Source organism: Solea senegalensis, linkage group LG8 (genome assembly GCF_019176455.1).
Source record: "Solea senegalensis isolate Sse05_10M linkage group LG8, IFAPA_SoseM_1, whole genome shotgun sequence".
Classification (NCBI taxonomy): domain Eukaryota; kingdom Metazoa; phylum Chordata; class Actinopteri; order Pleuronectiformes; family Soleidae; genus Solea; species Solea senegalensis.
The window spans coordinates 10,351,856-10,369,573 of NC_058028.1; the positions used below are offsets into that span (position 1 = coordinate 10,351,856).

The window sequence follows — 17,718 nt, forward strand, 5'->3', positions numbered from 1 at the left end:
GCCAAGGGGTGTTGTATAGGATACAGAATGCAAGACACTGTACGTGCATGCACCAACACACTCTCTTTCCTTCAACACATGTCCAGAGCAAAGACACCATTATCATTTGCCGTAAGAAACATCTTTAAAATGAGGGAATGAACGATGTTAGAGTAACTATCAACACACACCTGGCAGCCCTACTACACATGCACGCCATGTCCTTCTCCTACATCTCATACGGTTTGTCAGTTTGGGCACAAGCAACTCCTTCAACAATAAAACACATAGGCTCATTATACAATCAACCTCTGAAAACAATGGATAAAAACAAGCCAATGCATCATTGTTATATATTGCAAAAATAAAAATGTTTGAGTTTTGATAACTTCTCTGATCTCTGCTTTCTTTAAAATTAATATTCAAATATGTCAGTAATTCAGCACCGGAGTCTCTCAGTGGTTTCATCCAAAGCCTCACCAGGAGCTCTGTCAATAACAACTGTAATATCCCACCACAGAACCACATTCGGACAGTTTTCTCAAGGGATGGGAAACGGTCAAAATCATAGATCAGATATAGATCGGCCAGATAAAGATGTAAAATCGATACAATCCAAAAATCCTATGTCGCATGCTTAACTATGCACAGACTGTAAAAACGTAAATAAAAATCAGCAAAAGCACTTATGCTGAGTCATGATTTGGCCGTTTATTACAACAATATTTGTTACACATATTGTGAGAATTAATTCTGTCTACTGATTGAACTTAGTTTTTTGGTTCGTTTTGGAAGTTTTCCTTTACCTTGTTAATTTCGGCGTGTATCTTCCGCCTTCCTCAGAACTGTCACCTGATGTTAGGTGGTAACGTGCCTTATTTGACGGGTCGACGGCGCTCCAGGTGTGTGACAGCATGTACGCTCCCTCATCCCAGGTTCACCGCACAGAAGAAAACCGATACCAAAAGGTGGGGACTTGCTTCCTGTTGTTTAAAAAATACAAACCCAAAAAACTAATATTTTCTACACAGTTGGAGAATTATGTCTTTGAAATGTCTCAGCATAAAGCTTCATAGTTCATAAATGGTCTAAAAGTACTGCATCAGAATAAGTTTCAGATTCCAGAGTAGTATGTCCCATCCCTTGTTTTCTCCATTTCAATTAACACATTTCAAAACTTTCACTTCAAAAGGTCAAGAACTGACTGAAAACAAGATTGTGCCCATTTTTCATATACGTAAATTAAATCAGCTTGGACTGTTTTGGAGCGTGTGGATTTTTACATTATATTAGGTGGATGCGTATGGGCAGAAATATGTGCCACTGGAAACTGAATTTGAATCACATAATCTGAAGTTAGGGTCACATGGTGGTGTAGTGGTTAGCACTCTCGCCTTGCAGCGAGAAGACCCGGGTTCGATCCCCGGTTTGAACAAGGGCCTTTCTGCATGGAGTTTGCATGTTCTCCCTGTGTGTGCGTGGGTTCTCTCCGGGTTCTCCGGCTTCCTCCCACAGTCCAAAAACATGCAATGTGGGGATTAGGTGAATTGGACACTCTAAATTGACCGTAGGAGTGAGTGTGAGAGCGAATGGTTGTTTGTCTTTAGCTGTGTGTGGCCCTGCGATGGACTGGCGAACTGTCCAGGGTGTACCCCGCCTATCGCCCGATGTAGCTGAGATTGGCACAGCACCCCCCCGCAACCCTCTGGTGGAGGATAAAGCAGTAGATGATGACTGACTGAATTTGAATTTAAATTGCTAAACGAATTATTGCATTGGAAAAATTCTACATATTTTCAAATTCAGTTCTCACAATTAAATTTCTATTTACTGTGACAGACATCCAGGTACTAGTAAAGGAAGAGCATTTTGAGATTTGTGACAAATGAATTTGAATTGTGACAACTGAATGTGAAAATATATAGAATATTTCCAATGCAATGATTCAAATTAAACAATACAAATTCAAACATAAATTATTCAAATTCAGGTTCTGGTAGCACATATTTCAGCCCACAGATGAGACATATGTCTTTTATATTGTTATATATTGTTGTCGTTTTTACTGTACATGTGTAATTCTGTTTATCTATGAAAAGCCAAGCCAGGGAGGGCAGTTGCAAACTAGCTAATTGCTATATATGGATTGATTGATTGATTAAGAAGGTGATCAACATTACTCTGTTTATCAACATATTTAACGTCAGCAGATACACTACAGATAATGAAAAATTTTAACGTCACGTTGTTTGTGTATTTTTTTTCTGAAAACAGTTTTACTCACGTGCTGCTAACGTTTCCTCTTGTGCTAACAGGGCTGATGCTCAGGATCGTGAACTTCTCCAGCGGGAACTCGACACACTCATAACATCAGTTGTAACACACTTCTGCCTAACTGGGCACTGACTACGCCATCACTCTGTGTTTTAGTTGCTTTTGGGCGTGAAGAAATAAAGAAAATCCAGAAATATTAGATTTTCTGTGCCATCGTTTTCCCTCCGTCGTTTTTGAACGGCGCTGACCCTTACACTTTGACCTGGGTGTGGTGACGTCATCGTAAGTTAGTGGAAAGTAATAATTCAACATACTTTAAACACGTTTTAATATATTACTGGACAAGCAAATTATCATTCACGGCTGTAAACTGTAATTAAATTTCGGAATTATTTTTTTGAAAGGAGAAAAAAAAACTTTCCACGCTGTGTGTTCCACCCTTTGTCAGTAGGGGGTGCTGACGGTGCTGCATCACTCACTACTTGCCGCGTGTGAGTGCTGATGTCATCACATTAGATAGTGGAAAGTAATAATTCAACATACTTTAAATCAAAAATCAAACCTGAAACCATAATGATATGATTGCTACGTTAATCTCTTTCTCTGTAATGAGCGCCTATGGCAAGAAAACAGTATCCATAATACTGAGGTTTCTGTTCTGATTTTTGGAGACGTGAACATGGACATAACTAGCCCTGAAAACAGCAATAAATCATCACTAAATTTTCTCATGGACACTTAATTATAAGGAGGATGAGAACTCAGCACAAATGATTCAAAATACAATGGCTCAGAAAAACTATATTTTAAAGTAAAACCATGTTGTACATCCAGGGATAAGTCAAATATATATTAGCAATAAGACAACTTAAACATTTCTAAAATATTAAAAAGAAAAAAATAATAGGGATCAAACTAAAAGCCAGACTAAAAGGTTTTTGTTCGTTTTTTTAAAAAAAATTGTTCAATGCTCTGTGGTCCTCAAGTCTTCAAACAGGCTCTAACACAAACATGGGCCATAATACTCTTCATGGCCCATGTCATCACACATTGAGCTTAAAAGTTGAGGTAATTGTAACTGAATATTACCTTTTTCAGAGCGTAGTGGTTTCAGTTGATATGAAAGCTGCTTTGTTGTTTGCATGTCACTCAGATCAAAGAAAACAAAACAACAAAGCCACTTTTTATAACATACAGAATCAATTTCAAATCTTGATCAATAACATGTTTAATTCAGTTTCCAGTGACATTAAACATTACTTATGACAGTAATTCACTTTGATTCATCTGCCACCACACAGCAGACGTTTACATATGGTGCAGATTTTAGACATTTTCAGTCCGTAGAGCAGCGGAGTGAACAGCGGCTGACATGTCAGGAAGTACAATGATAATAAGATGCTCAGAATATTAGGGACACTGCTCATATCAAACCTGCTCTGTATTATTTGAAATAAGCAGCCAAAGGAGAAATTGAGCAGCGAGGCCAGGTGAGGTGTGCGTGTGCTGACAGCTTTCTGTCTCGTCTGTTTACAACCAGAGAAACAGACTTTTAAAATCCTCACATACGTGATCAAGATCAGTATGAGCGGGAAAACAATGGAGATCATGGTGTACACAAGTCCGTAAATGTTATTGACTCTTGCATCAGAGCACGCCAACTTCACAATGGAGTAGTTTCCGCAGTAAACTTTGTTGATGACGTTTCCACACAGTTGCAGATGTAAAGTCAGCATCATCAAAACAATGATTGCAAGAAGAGGGAACAACCAACTCAGGGCGATGAGCAGCACGATTGTTCTGCTTGTCATACATGCATGATACTGCAGAGGGCGACAGATGGCGAGGTAGCGGTCGTAGGACATGACAGTGAGGCAGAATAACTCAATTGTGGCATAAGAATATACACAGTAGATCTGCAGGTAACAGAAAACAGCAGAGATGGTGTGAACGTCAGAGAGAATGTGAAGCAGCAGGGCTGGAAACAAGCCTGTGCTGCCATACACTTCATTTACAAACAGACTGCACATAAACAGGTACATAGGCTCATGTAGACTTCTGTTCATACAGATAACTACAATCAGCAGCACATTAGCAACAATGATCAGCACATAGAAACACAGCAGAATCAGGAAGATCACATATTTGAAGAGACCGGGGTCAGAATAAGCAGCCAGAGTGAAATGTGACACCTGTGAGGAGTTCAACATCATCTTCATCATCTTCACCCTAAAACACAAGACACTAACCATGAAACTGTTGTTTATCACAGTAATGATATTAATGATAATAGTTTGTTTATGTACAACTTTTTTAGTCTGAAGTGTTTTCCAGACATTGAGGAAGAAATTACTATAATATATAAACGTATGAAGTACTATAAAAGTACTTACTTATGCACTTATAGTACTTATGCAGCTCTTTACATCACACGTTAAACCAAAGCGTCACCAGTCCTTCTGACAACATAATAAGTAAATAAATAAAACTGAAGAAACTGAGCCGAGAAAAGGCTCCTATAAATCTCAACAACCTGCGTTTAATCAAACTATTCATGAGTGAACAAGAATCGGCAGAATTCAAAGATAAACATGTCAGTCGTGATACTTCAGTAAATAAGAAAAAGTACAAAAATAGATGATGTTTACTGTAGGATGTAAGGGAGAAGCTGAAAGAAAGGAAACAATAAGAACATATAGAGCAAATAACTCTTAACTCTCTTCAAAATAATAGCATAGGAGTAGACTTAAATATAGAGTAGATAAAATAAAGACAAATTAATGAAGCTCAGTTTAAAGGCAGAGGGTTGCTCTTAAAGGCACAGTGTGTAAGATTTAGCAACATCTCAGTGAAGTGTGCATAAAGAACCTATGTCGATTAATTTAGCATCAAAACTCTAAAGACGTTACATTTGTCCTCCATAGAACTGTCTCAGGTCCTGACATAAACAAGGCTCATTCTGGAGTTATGAAAAAAACCGCAATGTAACTAAACAATCACATGAAGATACAAATACTGTGCAAATGTAGAAAAACATGTTATATTAATAACAGGAAAATGATTACAAATTACAATAAAACAAAAAAGATGTGGTTATAGTGGCATCATTGAACCGACATTGCTGGCCGACATTGAACAGCTGCAGTGGAGTCAGCTGATGTCACATTGAGCGGGAAACTGTTCCACACACACACACACAAACACCGTGAAGAGAAAACATCAAAACAGTATCTGAACTCACCATTCACAGTGATGTGAAAACTAATTACTCTCACAGATTAACATGTGGAGAAAATCAGACGGTTTTACTTTCAGTGTCATTATTTAAAAACACACATTGTCATCATTTGCCTTCCTTGAGTTGAACTGAGACAAAGACAGACAAATAACATGTCCTGGGTTATTGATATCGCTCTCCAGCCAATCACAGTCACTGTCGCTGTGACACTGCAAATCACATGATGTTTGTTGATGTAATTAGTTTAGTTTTGGAAACAGTACCGATTATTAATGGTGTGGGTTTATTTTAACTTTGTTGTTCTATTGGCCCTGTTGTCTGTTAAACAAAGGTTTGAGTGAATTAACAAATAACAGGTTTTAGGTTTTAATGCATTTTTAGAAACCTCTTCTGGGGTCTGTCAAGTGAAGTCTAAACCTTTAGAGAATATGTTCAGTGGTTTATTTGGCTGTTCAACAAAAATCCCTGATGTCTGCAAGGGACTTTTGGTGTGAGCAGTTTGGAAAGTGACGCAGACCTCACACTTCATGACAAAATGTCACAATGTATTTTGATAAGGATTATTTTGATGCAGAAGACATTTTTTTAAAAAGTGTGAATGGAATGATCCACACGGAAACAGGTTTAGGTGAATATGCATACTTTTGTTTGTCCACACGGAGACGGCATTTTAGGAGACCTGAAACGGTATTTTCTGAAAACAGCTCCCAGATTGGGAAAATCTCACAACACCAGAATACGCTACTTTAGGAAAACGATGGCGTCATATTCACATTCATTCACATTCATTGTCTTGTGTTTGGAGATTATCTGACAGAGTTACCAACTACTGTCAAAGAAAAGTAACACAAGTCAGCCTGAGAAGATATCACTATAACATATCCTTTCATGTCTTTAGAGATTTCACACACGGGGGTGAAAAAGTGTTGAACCGTAAAATAAACTTTTTACTTGAATAAACAAAACAGATCAGTAATTGTTCCACAGTAAATACAGTTAGATGGATCTCACTCTTGCGGCAAAATTGTGCTTTTCCTTTTCGTAGGAAGTATTTAGTTTTATGACAGAAAGTCGGTAGATTTGCTTGCTACGTTTCTTTCCTCTGACTCGGCTCATTCTGTCTCAGTTTCTGTTATTATATGTGTAAAACGTCTATATGTGTAAAACGTCTGCTTCTTTGTTTTTGAGTGTTACAGCGCAACTAACAGTCTGGAGGTGGCCTAAATAAAAGTCCCTGCCCTCAAGCTCCTAAAGTCACAATCCTGTGGATGCCCAGTGAAGACATTAAAGGTTGGGGCACCAGCGGATCAGAGCAGTGAGGAGTGTGCTGCGTCTGTCACACTGATGTGGTAAACTGCTGTCTCGAAGGGGAATCATCTCCAACAGCTTTAGTGAAATGTGATGAGATGAACTGTGATCTCTGCTGCTGCTGCTTACAATGAATATGATGGTGATGCTTGATGCTGACTCATGTTCTTATTTTCTTGCCTGTTTTTAATGGTCTTAATCCCACTTGTTTGTCAGAACCTTCCAGAATCGTCAGGAACTAGAATAAAACCCTACAGAGGGTCTCAGTCCTGGAACATTGAGGGCAGCAGAGAATATCCATATTTTTCAAAAACACACATACAAAACAGCCCTTCTACTGTATATCCTCATTGTATCTTCAAAACAATGAAAAAACTAAGGCTCTGTATTTTCAAGTAAAAATTTACTGTCATTTATGCTGACTTTCTCCGTGTATCTGTTACATTCTGCTCCAGCAGGAAATTGTTATTTACTTGATTTGTGACGGCTTTTCCTCGTTCAGTTCCTTCTGTTTTATTTATCTGTTTACGTGGTAAACAGCAGGTGATGGACGTGTGTGTTGAATCACATCGCTTTGTATGAAAAGTGTTTGTTGTTTGCCATTCACAGGAGGGTGAACTGACAAGAGTTTGATTTTATTCTGTGGAAAACACTTTGTACTTAATATTGTTGTTGTTACTGTGCTGTTTTGTCTTTTGTGTGAGTGTGTGTGTGTGAGAGAGAGTCTATAGAATGTTAAAGATGATGAAGATGATGTTGAACTCCTCACAGGTGTCACATTTCACTCTGGATGCTTATTTAGACCCTGGTCTGTTTAAATATGTGATCTTCCTGACTGTGCTGTGTTTCTATGTGTTTATTATCGTCGCTAACGTGTTGCTGATTGTAGTTATCTGTATGAACAGAAGTCTCCATGAGCCTATGTACCTGTTTCTGTGCAGCCTGTTTGTGAATGAACTGTACGGCAGCACAGGCTTGTTTCCATTGCTGCTGCTTCACATTCTCTCCGACGTTCACTCGGTCTCCGCCCCCTTTTGCTTCCTGCAAAACGTTTGCTTGTACTCGTACGGTGGCGGCGAGTACCTGATCTTGGCCATCATGTCGTACGACCGCTACCTCGCCATCTGTCGCCCCCTGCAGTACAGCACACACATGACGGGGAACAGAATCGCTGCGCTCATCGCCTTCGCGTGGTTATGTCCCCTGCTGCTGTGTGTGGTGATGACGTCGCTCAGCGCGACTCTGCGGCTGTGCGGAAACGTCATCAACAAGGTTTACTGCGACAACTACTCCATCGTGAAGCTGTCGTGCGGCGCCACGACGGTCAACAACATCTACGGCCTCTTCATCACGTGCTGCTCCATCTTCCTGCCCCTGGCGCTGATCTTCGTCTCGTACGCGAAGATCCTGAGGATCTGTTTCTCGGGTTGTAAGCAGACGAGGCAGAAGGCAGTCAGCACGTGCTCGCCTCACCTGGCCTCCCTGCTCAACTTCTCCTGTGGGGCCTTTTTTGAGATCATGCAGAGCAGGTTTAATATGAATAACATTCCCAACATGATGAGGATATTTTTATCTCTGTACTGGCTCACTTGTCAGCCGCTGTTAAATCCTCTGGTTTATGGCCTCAACTTGTCCAAAATGAGAGTCATCTGTAAAAGTCTCATCTCTGCTGAAATGTAACTCACAAACACACACACACACACATATTGTTGTTTGTCAATACATTTTAAAACTGTATGGAGTTTCCTCCCACAGTCCAAAAACATGCCAAGGTCCTGGTGGTGTGTGTTTATAGGTCACCTTCAGGCTTTACAAAATACTTATTCCGTGTTGTTGAGTCAAAGATATGATTCATTTTATATCGCATATTTTTAAAAAAAACAGGTGTATCAATAATTGTGCAGAAGATAAAAATCAAAATATACCATTTTTATTTTATTTTTGTTTATTAAAAACGAGCCAAACTGTGACATATTTCCAAATTTCACAAAATCAATCCGAGTACTTTTTGCGCAGGTGTGTTTATATAGTTCTTCAGCTTGCCTATAGGTTGTGCTGAAAAGATATAAGGATATAAGTCACTCTGGCCCTGTGGTGGACTGGTGAGACTGTTTGAGATGACATTTTCTGTGCATGAAGTTAATGGCAAAGAGAGGAAATAATTACATTTTTAAACCATTGGCAGAGATTTGTGCTCTCTGAGTTCATTGTTTTTGGTTCTATTATATTTTGTTTTGGTGGAAACTGATATTTGCTATAAAAAAACTGAATAAAGACAATATTGTCAATATTGATAGAAATGTGTTGGAAAACAAATTATTATTTTTAATATTACAGATGAATGACTTAATTGAGGTTACTAATCAAATAAGCTACAAAATGTCACAATCCAATAATTAATGGTTATTACTGATCACGTAATTGTGAGGATTGATTAGAGATTCTTCCATTGTCACAATGTGCGATCAGAAATGGGGGACAGTTGCTGTATTTGTATCTGTGAATTGGCTCCTTTAATATATTCTTTCTACCTTTTTAAAAAAATATATAACGTTTATTAAGCTACGGTGGACCTGAAATGTTGTTGTTTGTTTATACAATGACAATAAAGAATCAAATAAATTGAGAGAGAGCGCTCAAATGAAAAACAAGAGGTTGGGACAGAAAGTCAGTGAGGAAGTTGAACAATGTGATTAACGTCTGAAGAAATGTGCGTGTGTCTGTGGCACTTGCTTTGAAATGGAAAAGCCCCAATAAAGTAGTTATACGGTTAAGTGTACTGTTGTTACAAGTGAGTCTTCTCATTTCATCTGTTTAAAATAACATAGAATGAACACGATTGTCAAACAATATCAGTATCAATAAAACCAGCAGTCTCAAACATGCGGCCCTCCAATCAATTCCACGTGGCCTTCCAATATAAACCTGAGTCATTTAATGAATAGCTTATTTAAAAGCAATCTAAAACAACTACAGTGGACCAAATCTCAGCTGACATAGGGCAAAAGGCGGGTACACCCTGGACAGATCGCCAGTCCATCACAGCACTCACTCTCACACCTGCTGTCAATTTAGAATGTCCTTTACCTAACACCCATATTGCATGTTTTTGGACTGTGGGAGAAACCTGAGAACCTGGAGAAAACCCACACACGCACACACACAGGGAGAACAATTGTTACAATTCTTCAGCCAATATTTATTGAATTACTTACAGTCCCTGATTAAAGTCTTGTCACTTATCCATTTTGTAAAAGAAAACAGCTCATAACCTAACTTTAAATTAATCCATTGGTTTTAGAAATGGCTCATATGAAAGCTAAAACCCTCCCAAATCATGTTCAATATACTAAAATAAATTTGCTTCACTGAAGAAAGCTTGATCATTTAATGAACACAGAAAGGTCAGATTTTGGCAAGACAAAGGTTTTGTCGCCTACAGAGAGTAATGTGAAAATTGAACAAATAATTTACTTCAAATACAAAAATATGCTGCATAACATCAGCAAAGGGCCACATGGTGGTATAGTGGTTAGCACTCTCGTCTTGCAGCGAGAAGACCCAGGTTCGAGCCCCGGTTGGAACAAGGGCCTTTCTGCATGGAGTTTGCATGTTCTCCCCGTGTGTGCGTGGGTTCTCTCCGGGTTCTCCGGCTTCCTCCCACAGTCCAAAAACATGCAGTGTGGGGATTAGGTAAATTGGACACTCTAAATTGACCATAGGAGTGAGTGTGAGAGTGAATGGTTGTTTGTCTCTAGTTGTGTGTGGCCCTGCGATGGACTGGCGAACTGTCCAGGGTGTACCCCGCCTATCGCCCGATGTAGCTGAGATTGGCACAGCACCCCCCGCGACCCTCTGGTGGAGGATAAAGCGGTTAGATGATGACTGACTGACATCAGCAAATTAAGCAGTGGTGCTGTGAGATCCATATTTAATATCCTGTATGACTTCCATGAGCTTGAAGGACTGCATCCATGCGGTTCGATAATGATTCATACAAGTCATCAGGAATAGCTAAGAAAGCAGTCTTACCTGCCTCCCAGAGTTCATCAAGATTCTTTGGTATTGTCTTCCATGCTTCCTCTTTCATTCTACCCCAGACACGCTCAATGATGTTCATGTCTGGTGACTGGGCTGGCCAGTCCTGGAGCACCTTGATCTTCTTCGCCTTGAGGAACTTTAACGTAGAGGTGGAAGTATGCGATGGAGCACCATCCTGCTGCAAAATTTGAACCCTTTTATGTTTGGGAATGTAAGAGGTAGCTAATACTTCTTGAAATTTTAGGCTATTGATATTGCCTTCCACCCTACAAATCTCTCAAACACCCCTTTACTGGATGTAACCCCAGACCATGATTTTTCCACCACCAAACTTAACTGTTTTCTGGGTGAATCTCGGATCTATGCGGGCTCCAGTAGGTCTCCTGCAATATTTGCGGCGGCTGTGATGTAATTCAACCGAAGATTCATCTGAGAAATCCACCTTCTGCCACTTTTCCAGCGTCCATCCTTTTAGCAGGCTGTGGGCCTTGGCAAATGCCGCACGTTTTTTTAATTGCCTTTTGTTTAGTGATGGTTTCTGGGCACGGAGGCCATTTCGAGACAGAATTCTACAAACTGTTCTGGTTGACATGGGGACTTGAGGTGACCAGGCCTGGTGAAGCTCTGCTGCAGTGGAAAAGGGACGGGCAGTTGTCTTGCAGGGTCTGCCGGACCTGGGCTTGTCAAAAACATCTCCAGTCTCTTCTAATCTTTTTCTTACACTTTGTATTTGACGCTGAGACACATTGAAGGTGTCAGCCACCTCAGCAGTGGAGCTGGTCTTCAGCCTCTTGATAATCAATGCTTTGGTCTCAGGGTGAATCTTAGACATGTTGTCAGAGGTCAAGTTGCAGTTGAAGTGAATGTCTGGTGTGATGGGGTTCTTTTTATACACACCCACTAATTGATTGATCAATTATTGATCACAGGAGAGGCTGTAATCTAGGATTGGGTGCATCATATGACAAGGCGACAAGACTTTTGTCTTTGCAAAAACTGACTCAGTGGGCTTTACTAAGCTGTGAACGTTAGAATGCTTTTCAGAAGTTTCATTTGGCACCAAAACATTACTTCAAAAACTGTTGGGATTAAAATTAGCCATTTCTTGTAAAATAACATTTATTAGACATATATTTAAGGGGCACTTAAGGTCAACTTGTACCCAGGCAACAAGACTTTTGTCAGGGACTGTACATAGTCTTCAGCATAAACAGCCATAAATTACAATAAGACACAAACTAGGCGCCTTTCAAGGTTCTCTCTCTAGATACCAAGGTGCCAGGCATCTGGACCGGACACACTATCTCAAGGTTTACTAACGATCTGTATCAGACGTGACATGGAGCTTGCCAGAACCTGCGATGATGACTCACTGTTCAGATGATCGCCATCGTCTCTTGCAGTTCTCCTCGAATCTGAGAGGTCTTCAATAAAGCTTTTCAACATAACACATCACTCATCATTGGTCATCTCACCTGTTAATCAAAATCTCCACAATATTATTAATATTAATAATCAGATCTGTCAGGTTGTGGGTTGTCATGGGTGGGTGCGGCCTGCAGTTGTGAGATAAATTGCATCATGTTGTCAGTGGTCACACAGTGCAGGAGTCACCTGACCTGAGCAAGTTGGAAGCAGCAGGACGAGCGTGTGTGTGTGTGTGTGTGTGTGCTCAGACACAGACAGTGAGTTTCACTCGGGTTTGGGGTATATGTGAGTAAGATTACCTTTCAGGAGAAAGTGGCATTGTTGATCCACGTTGATCCTCATTTTTATTTGTGCTGAATATTGACATACATGATGTGAAAGGTTTCGTGTCATGTACTTTTAGCGATGTGTATATGTACTTTTGCTTTACTGGGTATTTCCATATAAATAATTATCGTACTTTGTAAATAATGATTGAAATATGGTTATGTACTTTTCTTATTTGCAGAGATGTACAAAAAAATGTGTTTGTGGTCATTTTAAACGCTTGTAGCTGTTTTCAACCTATCTGATTTTACTAATTTAATGGTCAGATCACAGCCACATCTGAGGGAGGAGAATACAATATAATGTACACAAGGAGACATTGTAATTATATCCTGTAGACAAACAGCGATGTAGAAGAAAACATTAAAGCTGCAGGTTGAGTTTCAGCTTTTATATATAGCGCTCACAGTAAATAACGCATTCAATACGGCACAGTAAACTGACACTTGACTTTTAATTATTAAAAGATTATAGTGCAAACCACATTGCAATTTTTAATATCTCTCAGAAAAATCACATTTAGATTATTCAGATTCGTGCAGAAGTCTTGCTCCCGTTTAGATCACTATAGGACTTAACATTCTGTCCCCTGTATGTTATGTATGAAAAGAAGTGTGTGTGAACTGTGCCTGTTTCTCTCCGTGTATGAACAGTGATTAAGATGAAGATCCTATTAAACTCCACTCAGGTGTCTTATTTTATTCTCGGAGCGTACGTGGACACCGGCCTCTTCAGATACCTCTTCTTCCTGATTGTGCTGTGTTTATACGTGATGATCATTGTTTCTAACGTGCTGCTGATTGCAGTTATCTGTATGAACAGGAGTCTACATGAACCCATGTACCTGTTTGTGTGCAGCCTGTTTGTGAATGAACTGTACGGCAGCACGGGCTTGTTTCCATCTCTGATGTTAAACATACTCTCCAACGTCCACATCGTCTCTGCCAGCTTCTGCCTCCTGCAGGTGTTCTGCCTCTACTCCTATGGTGGTGTGGAGTTTTTCACCTTAGCCATGATGTCATACGACCGTTACCTTGCCATCTGTCACCCTCTGCAGTACAACACGCGCATAACAGCCACTAAGATCCAATGGCTCATTGCTGTGACTTGGCTGTATCCGTTTTTCAACAACATCTTCCTCGTGTACAGCAGGACCGCTCCTCTGCAGCTGTGTGGGAACATCATCAACAAAGTCTACTGCGACAACTACTCCATCATCAGGCTGTCGTGCTTTGACACGAGCCTGAACAACATCATCGGCCTGGCGCACATGTTCACCGTCATCTTCTGCCTCATTATGCTGATCCTGTACACGTACATGAGGATTTTAAGAGTCTGTGTGATGGGCTCCAAACAAGCGAGGCAGAAAGCGTTCAGCACGTGCGTGCCTCACCTGATCTCGCTGTTGAACTTCTCCACCGGGGCATTCTTCGAGATTGTTCAGAGCAGGTTCAACATGAGTCACATACCCAACATTGCACGCATCGTCCTGTCATTGTACTGGCTCACGTGTCAGCCACTCGTCAACCCGCTACTGTACGGACTGCAAATGTCCAAGATACGCATTGTTTACAAGAACCTGGTATTTAGGAGAAAAGTGTGAGTGAGCAACAAACAGACCAAACAATCAAAGCAGAATAGACAAAGTGAAACTGCTTTCAGAGCGGGGACTTGCTGTATGTAAATGCAAAATATTACTAGAACATGAGGGCACAAGCGTCTTGCCTCTAAAATGAACAGCTATACATTTTTAATCTTGGCTCATTCACAAACACAAGTGCGTGCTTTTATTCTTGTTCTGCTTTTTGTCTAGTGTTTAATGTTTTAAATGTTCACATTTAAACTGTTCAGAAAAAGCAGGTTGTTGGCATCTCACTGCATTTGCATAATGTGTAATCACATTAATATACTGTATACTGAACCTGAGGAAAATTATATCACAGTAGTCACTGTAAATGAATTATTGTATTGTTATTGTTATTATTGAGCAAATCTCACACATGGGTTTGATTCCATCCAACACACGCACACACAGACACAATTCATTCATAGTGAGGACCCTCATAGATATAATACATTCCCTTACGATTTACCCTAACCTTAACCATCACAATTAACCCTGACCCTAACCTAAACCCAATTCTAACCCTTAAACCAGTTCTTTACCCTGAAAAAGCCCTTTAAACATGGACCAGCCAAAATGTCCCCAATTCATATGGTTTGTATGCATTTTGGTCCTCACAAAACCACAAATACAAGAGAACACACACCTGATTCACATCAGCTAATTACAGTGGACAGAAGAAAACAACACACACACACTCAACACAGTTCATTCCACCCAAATATTAATTTGTGTTTATTCCCCAAAAATACTAATTATTCAACACACCATTCCCATCTATGTATATTTTAGTCTATTCATACTTTATCCAATGACTTTAATGCCTTTTAGATTCATGTCCATTTCAACATATTTAAACCACTTCAACTTCTTGTTCATGCAATTAATTTCAAACTAAACTTCAAATACAAATTCAAATGCTTGAAGTCAGTAATTCAGTGCAGCTTCAGCTTGCACATTAGCGACAGCAACCCCACTGCAATGTCTTTGAAAAATACCTTTTTCGAGTTATCTCTTCTTCTAGCAACTTTAACTCCACTACATTTCCTCTAACTATCTTTGTTACTCGTCACTACCAAATAAAATCAGAAGAGGAAGAGTTGTTAATGGTCTGTATTTATATAGAGCTTTTCTAGTCTTGATGAGCTGCTTTACACTATAGTTTTAACATTCACACAGCTTTAATACTCATTCACACACTTCAACATGGGGTTAAGGGTCTTGCTCAGAGACACATACAGACTAGCAGAAACAGGAATTGAATCCACAATCTTCCAGCTAAAAGACAACTCACCCTACCACTGAGCCACTATGGCTCAATCCTAACTCCTCATCTTTTTAATCCCTCCCATATTTTATTTCAAGTTTTTCCACAAGATCGAACACTTATAAAACATACAAAACAAAAAGCAAAGGACATATCACAAATACCACAAACTGCCAGTTCCCTGTACACAACTGATTAAAACATCACAAGAACATAACACAAACTTTGTTTTTGGTTGCGTGCGTGTGTTTGTGTACAGTGAGGATGCCAATATGGCTCTGCTTACTCACATGAAGAGAAAAGGGTTTTACTTTTTATGTTGCGTGTGTAATGCTGTGGAAGTGTTTCTGGAAGTGGGGACGGGAAGACACGGCAGGCTGCGGGGAAACATGTTCCCTACAAAGTAAATCCAGCCTCTTCTTCTTCAGGGCTGGCCTGAGGCATAGGTGAACAAGGGGGCCCCCAATCAAGCGTTTGGGGTTTTTTTTGCCCTTCTCCAGCTCTCAAAAATGCACCAGAATATAGGAAATCACATCTACCAGATTCAAAATGTTCTGGGGGAGGACCCCCAGACCCCATTCACTCTTGAACAAATAGGGTGGTTTCTGGTACTTTCACTCAGGTATCCTTAAAGTACTTGTGTGCAGCTGTGTGTGTGTGTGCGTGCGTGTGTGTGTGCATGCGTGTGTGCAACTGTGTGTGTGTGCAGTTGTGTGTGTGTGTGTGTGTGCGCGCACGCTGCAGTGGGTGTCACCTCTCACTCTCACATGTTTAAAATAAGGCTGACTCAGAGCATCAGCTCAGTCTGTGTGTGTGATGCTGTGTCATACATGTCTTAGTGTACAGTGAACTTTGACAGTAACAGATGTTTTTCAGTGAGTGAGTGTGGAGGATGAGGAGGAGGATGAAGATTTTGTTGAACTCCTCTCAGGTGTCACATTTCTCTCTGGCTGCTTACTCTGACCCTGGCCCAGTTAAATATGTAATCTTCTTGGTTGTGCTGTGTTACTTCCTGTTGATCATTTTTGCTAATGTGTTGCTGATTGCAGTTATCTGTATGAACAGAAGTCTCCATGAGCCCATGTATCTGTTCCTGTGCAGCCTGTTTGTTAATGAACTATACGGCAGCACGGGATTGTTTCCAGCGCTGCTGCACCACATCATCGCCGACGTTCACACGATCTCCACCTTCTTCTGCTTCATGCAGATCTACACGATCCATTTCTATGGCAGCGTCGAGATATTCACTCTGAGCGTCATGTCGTACGACAAATACCTGGCCATCTGTCACCCTCTGCAGTACCACAGGCGTATGACAGCCGCCAAAGTGGGCGCATTCACGGCGTTCGTGTGGCTGTACAGCGTGCTGGCCACTGTCGTGATGATATCGCTGACGCTGAGTCTGCAGCTGTGCGGCAACACCATCGACAAGGTCTACTGCGACAACTTCTCCGTGGTTCGGCTGTCGTGCTTCGACACGAGGGTCAACAACGTGTACGGGCTCGTGTACATGTTCACCGTGATCGTGTCGCTCATCTTCCTCATCCTGTTCTCGTACATGCGGATCCTCAGAGTCTGCTTCAACGGTTGTAGTCAGACGCGGCAGAAGGCCTTGAGCACGTGCACGCCTCACCTGGCCTCACTCATCAACTTTTCGTTCGGGGCGTTCTTTGAGATCGTCCAGGGCCGCTTTGACATGAGCCGCGTCCCCACAACTGTGCGGGTCTTCTTGTCCCTGTACTGGCTCATCGGTCAGCCGTTCTTTAACCCGCTCATGCACGGACTCATCCTGACCAAAATACGTGTGGTGTGTAAGAGTTTGACCTTCAGGAAATGATGTGTGCATCTGACAGAAGATGATGGAGTGACATTATCATTTTTTCTGGAGTCACAGCATATCTATTTGTAGGAGTCATGAATTAATCATAATCGTTTTTTCCATTATATTAAGGTGTGTTGATTGTTTTAGTTTTGATATTAGTTTGTGGTAGGTGGGAACAGACAGTTGTATGTATATGGGCAGGTGAAAAGAGTCCTAAAATATTCTACTCAAATAAAAGTACCACTATTTTGATAACATTTTACTTGTAGAAAATGTAAAAAGGACTGGTCTAAAATGTACTCAAGTTAAAGTAGGAAAGATAGCTTGTTTAAATAGCTATCTACTTATTTACTTAGTGAAAAGATACTGTTACTTGGTGACTTTAACAAGGTTGGGGTTCTTTCTTACAT

General features: G+C 40.5%; 4 protein-coding genes across 4 annotated transcripts; 3 read left to right on the plus strand and 1 right to left on the minus strand.

Moving 5' to 3' along the window:
- Nucleotides 1-3,471: 3,471 nt before the first annotated feature.
- LOC122773156 (olfactory receptor 11A1-like) lies at nucleotides 3,472-5,593 on the minus strand. Its single transcript, XM_044031583.1, has 2 exons — nucleotides 5,495-5,593; nucleotides 3,472-4,482 (listed from the first exon to the last, which is right to left on the minus strand). Exon 2 carries the CDS (start codon nucleotides 4,473-4,475, stop codon nucleotides 3,537-3,539), a length of 939 nt encoding a protein of 312 aa, XP_043887518.1. The 5' UTR covers nucleotides 4,476-4,482; nucleotides 5,495-5,593; the 3' UTR covers nucleotides 3,472-3,536.
- A 1,916-nt stretch (nucleotides 5,594-7,509) lies between these two features.
- Nucleotides 7,510-8,526, plus strand: LOC122773816 (olfactory receptor 10J4-like). Its single transcript, XM_044032751.1, has one exon. It carries the CDS (start codon nucleotides 7,532-7,534, stop codon nucleotides 8,477-8,479), a length of 948 nt encoding a protein of 315 aa, XP_043888686.1. The 5' UTR covers nucleotides 7,510-7,531; the 3' UTR covers nucleotides 8,480-8,526.
- A 3,968-nt stretch (nucleotides 8,527-12,494) lies between these two features.
- Nucleotides 12,495-14,555, plus strand: LOC122773146 (olfactory receptor 486-like). Its single transcript, XM_044031559.1, has one exon. The coding sequence runs from the start codon at nucleotides 13,257-13,259 to the stop codon at nucleotides 14,196-14,198; it is 942 nt and encodes a 313-aa protein (XP_043887494.1). The 5' UTR covers nucleotides 12,495-13,256; the 3' UTR covers nucleotides 14,199-14,555.
- Nucleotides 14,556-16,296: 1,741 nt separating this feature from the next.
- LOC122773518 (olfactory receptor 142-like) lies at nucleotides 16,297-17,575 on the plus strand. Its single transcript, XM_044032275.1, has one exon. It carries the CDS (start codon nucleotides 16,379-16,381, stop codon nucleotides 17,321-17,323), a length of 945 nt encoding a protein of 314 aa, XP_043888210.1. The 5' UTR covers nucleotides 16,297-16,378; the 3' UTR covers nucleotides 17,324-17,575.
- The last annotated feature ends 143 nt before the right edge of the window (nucleotides 17,576-17,718 follow it).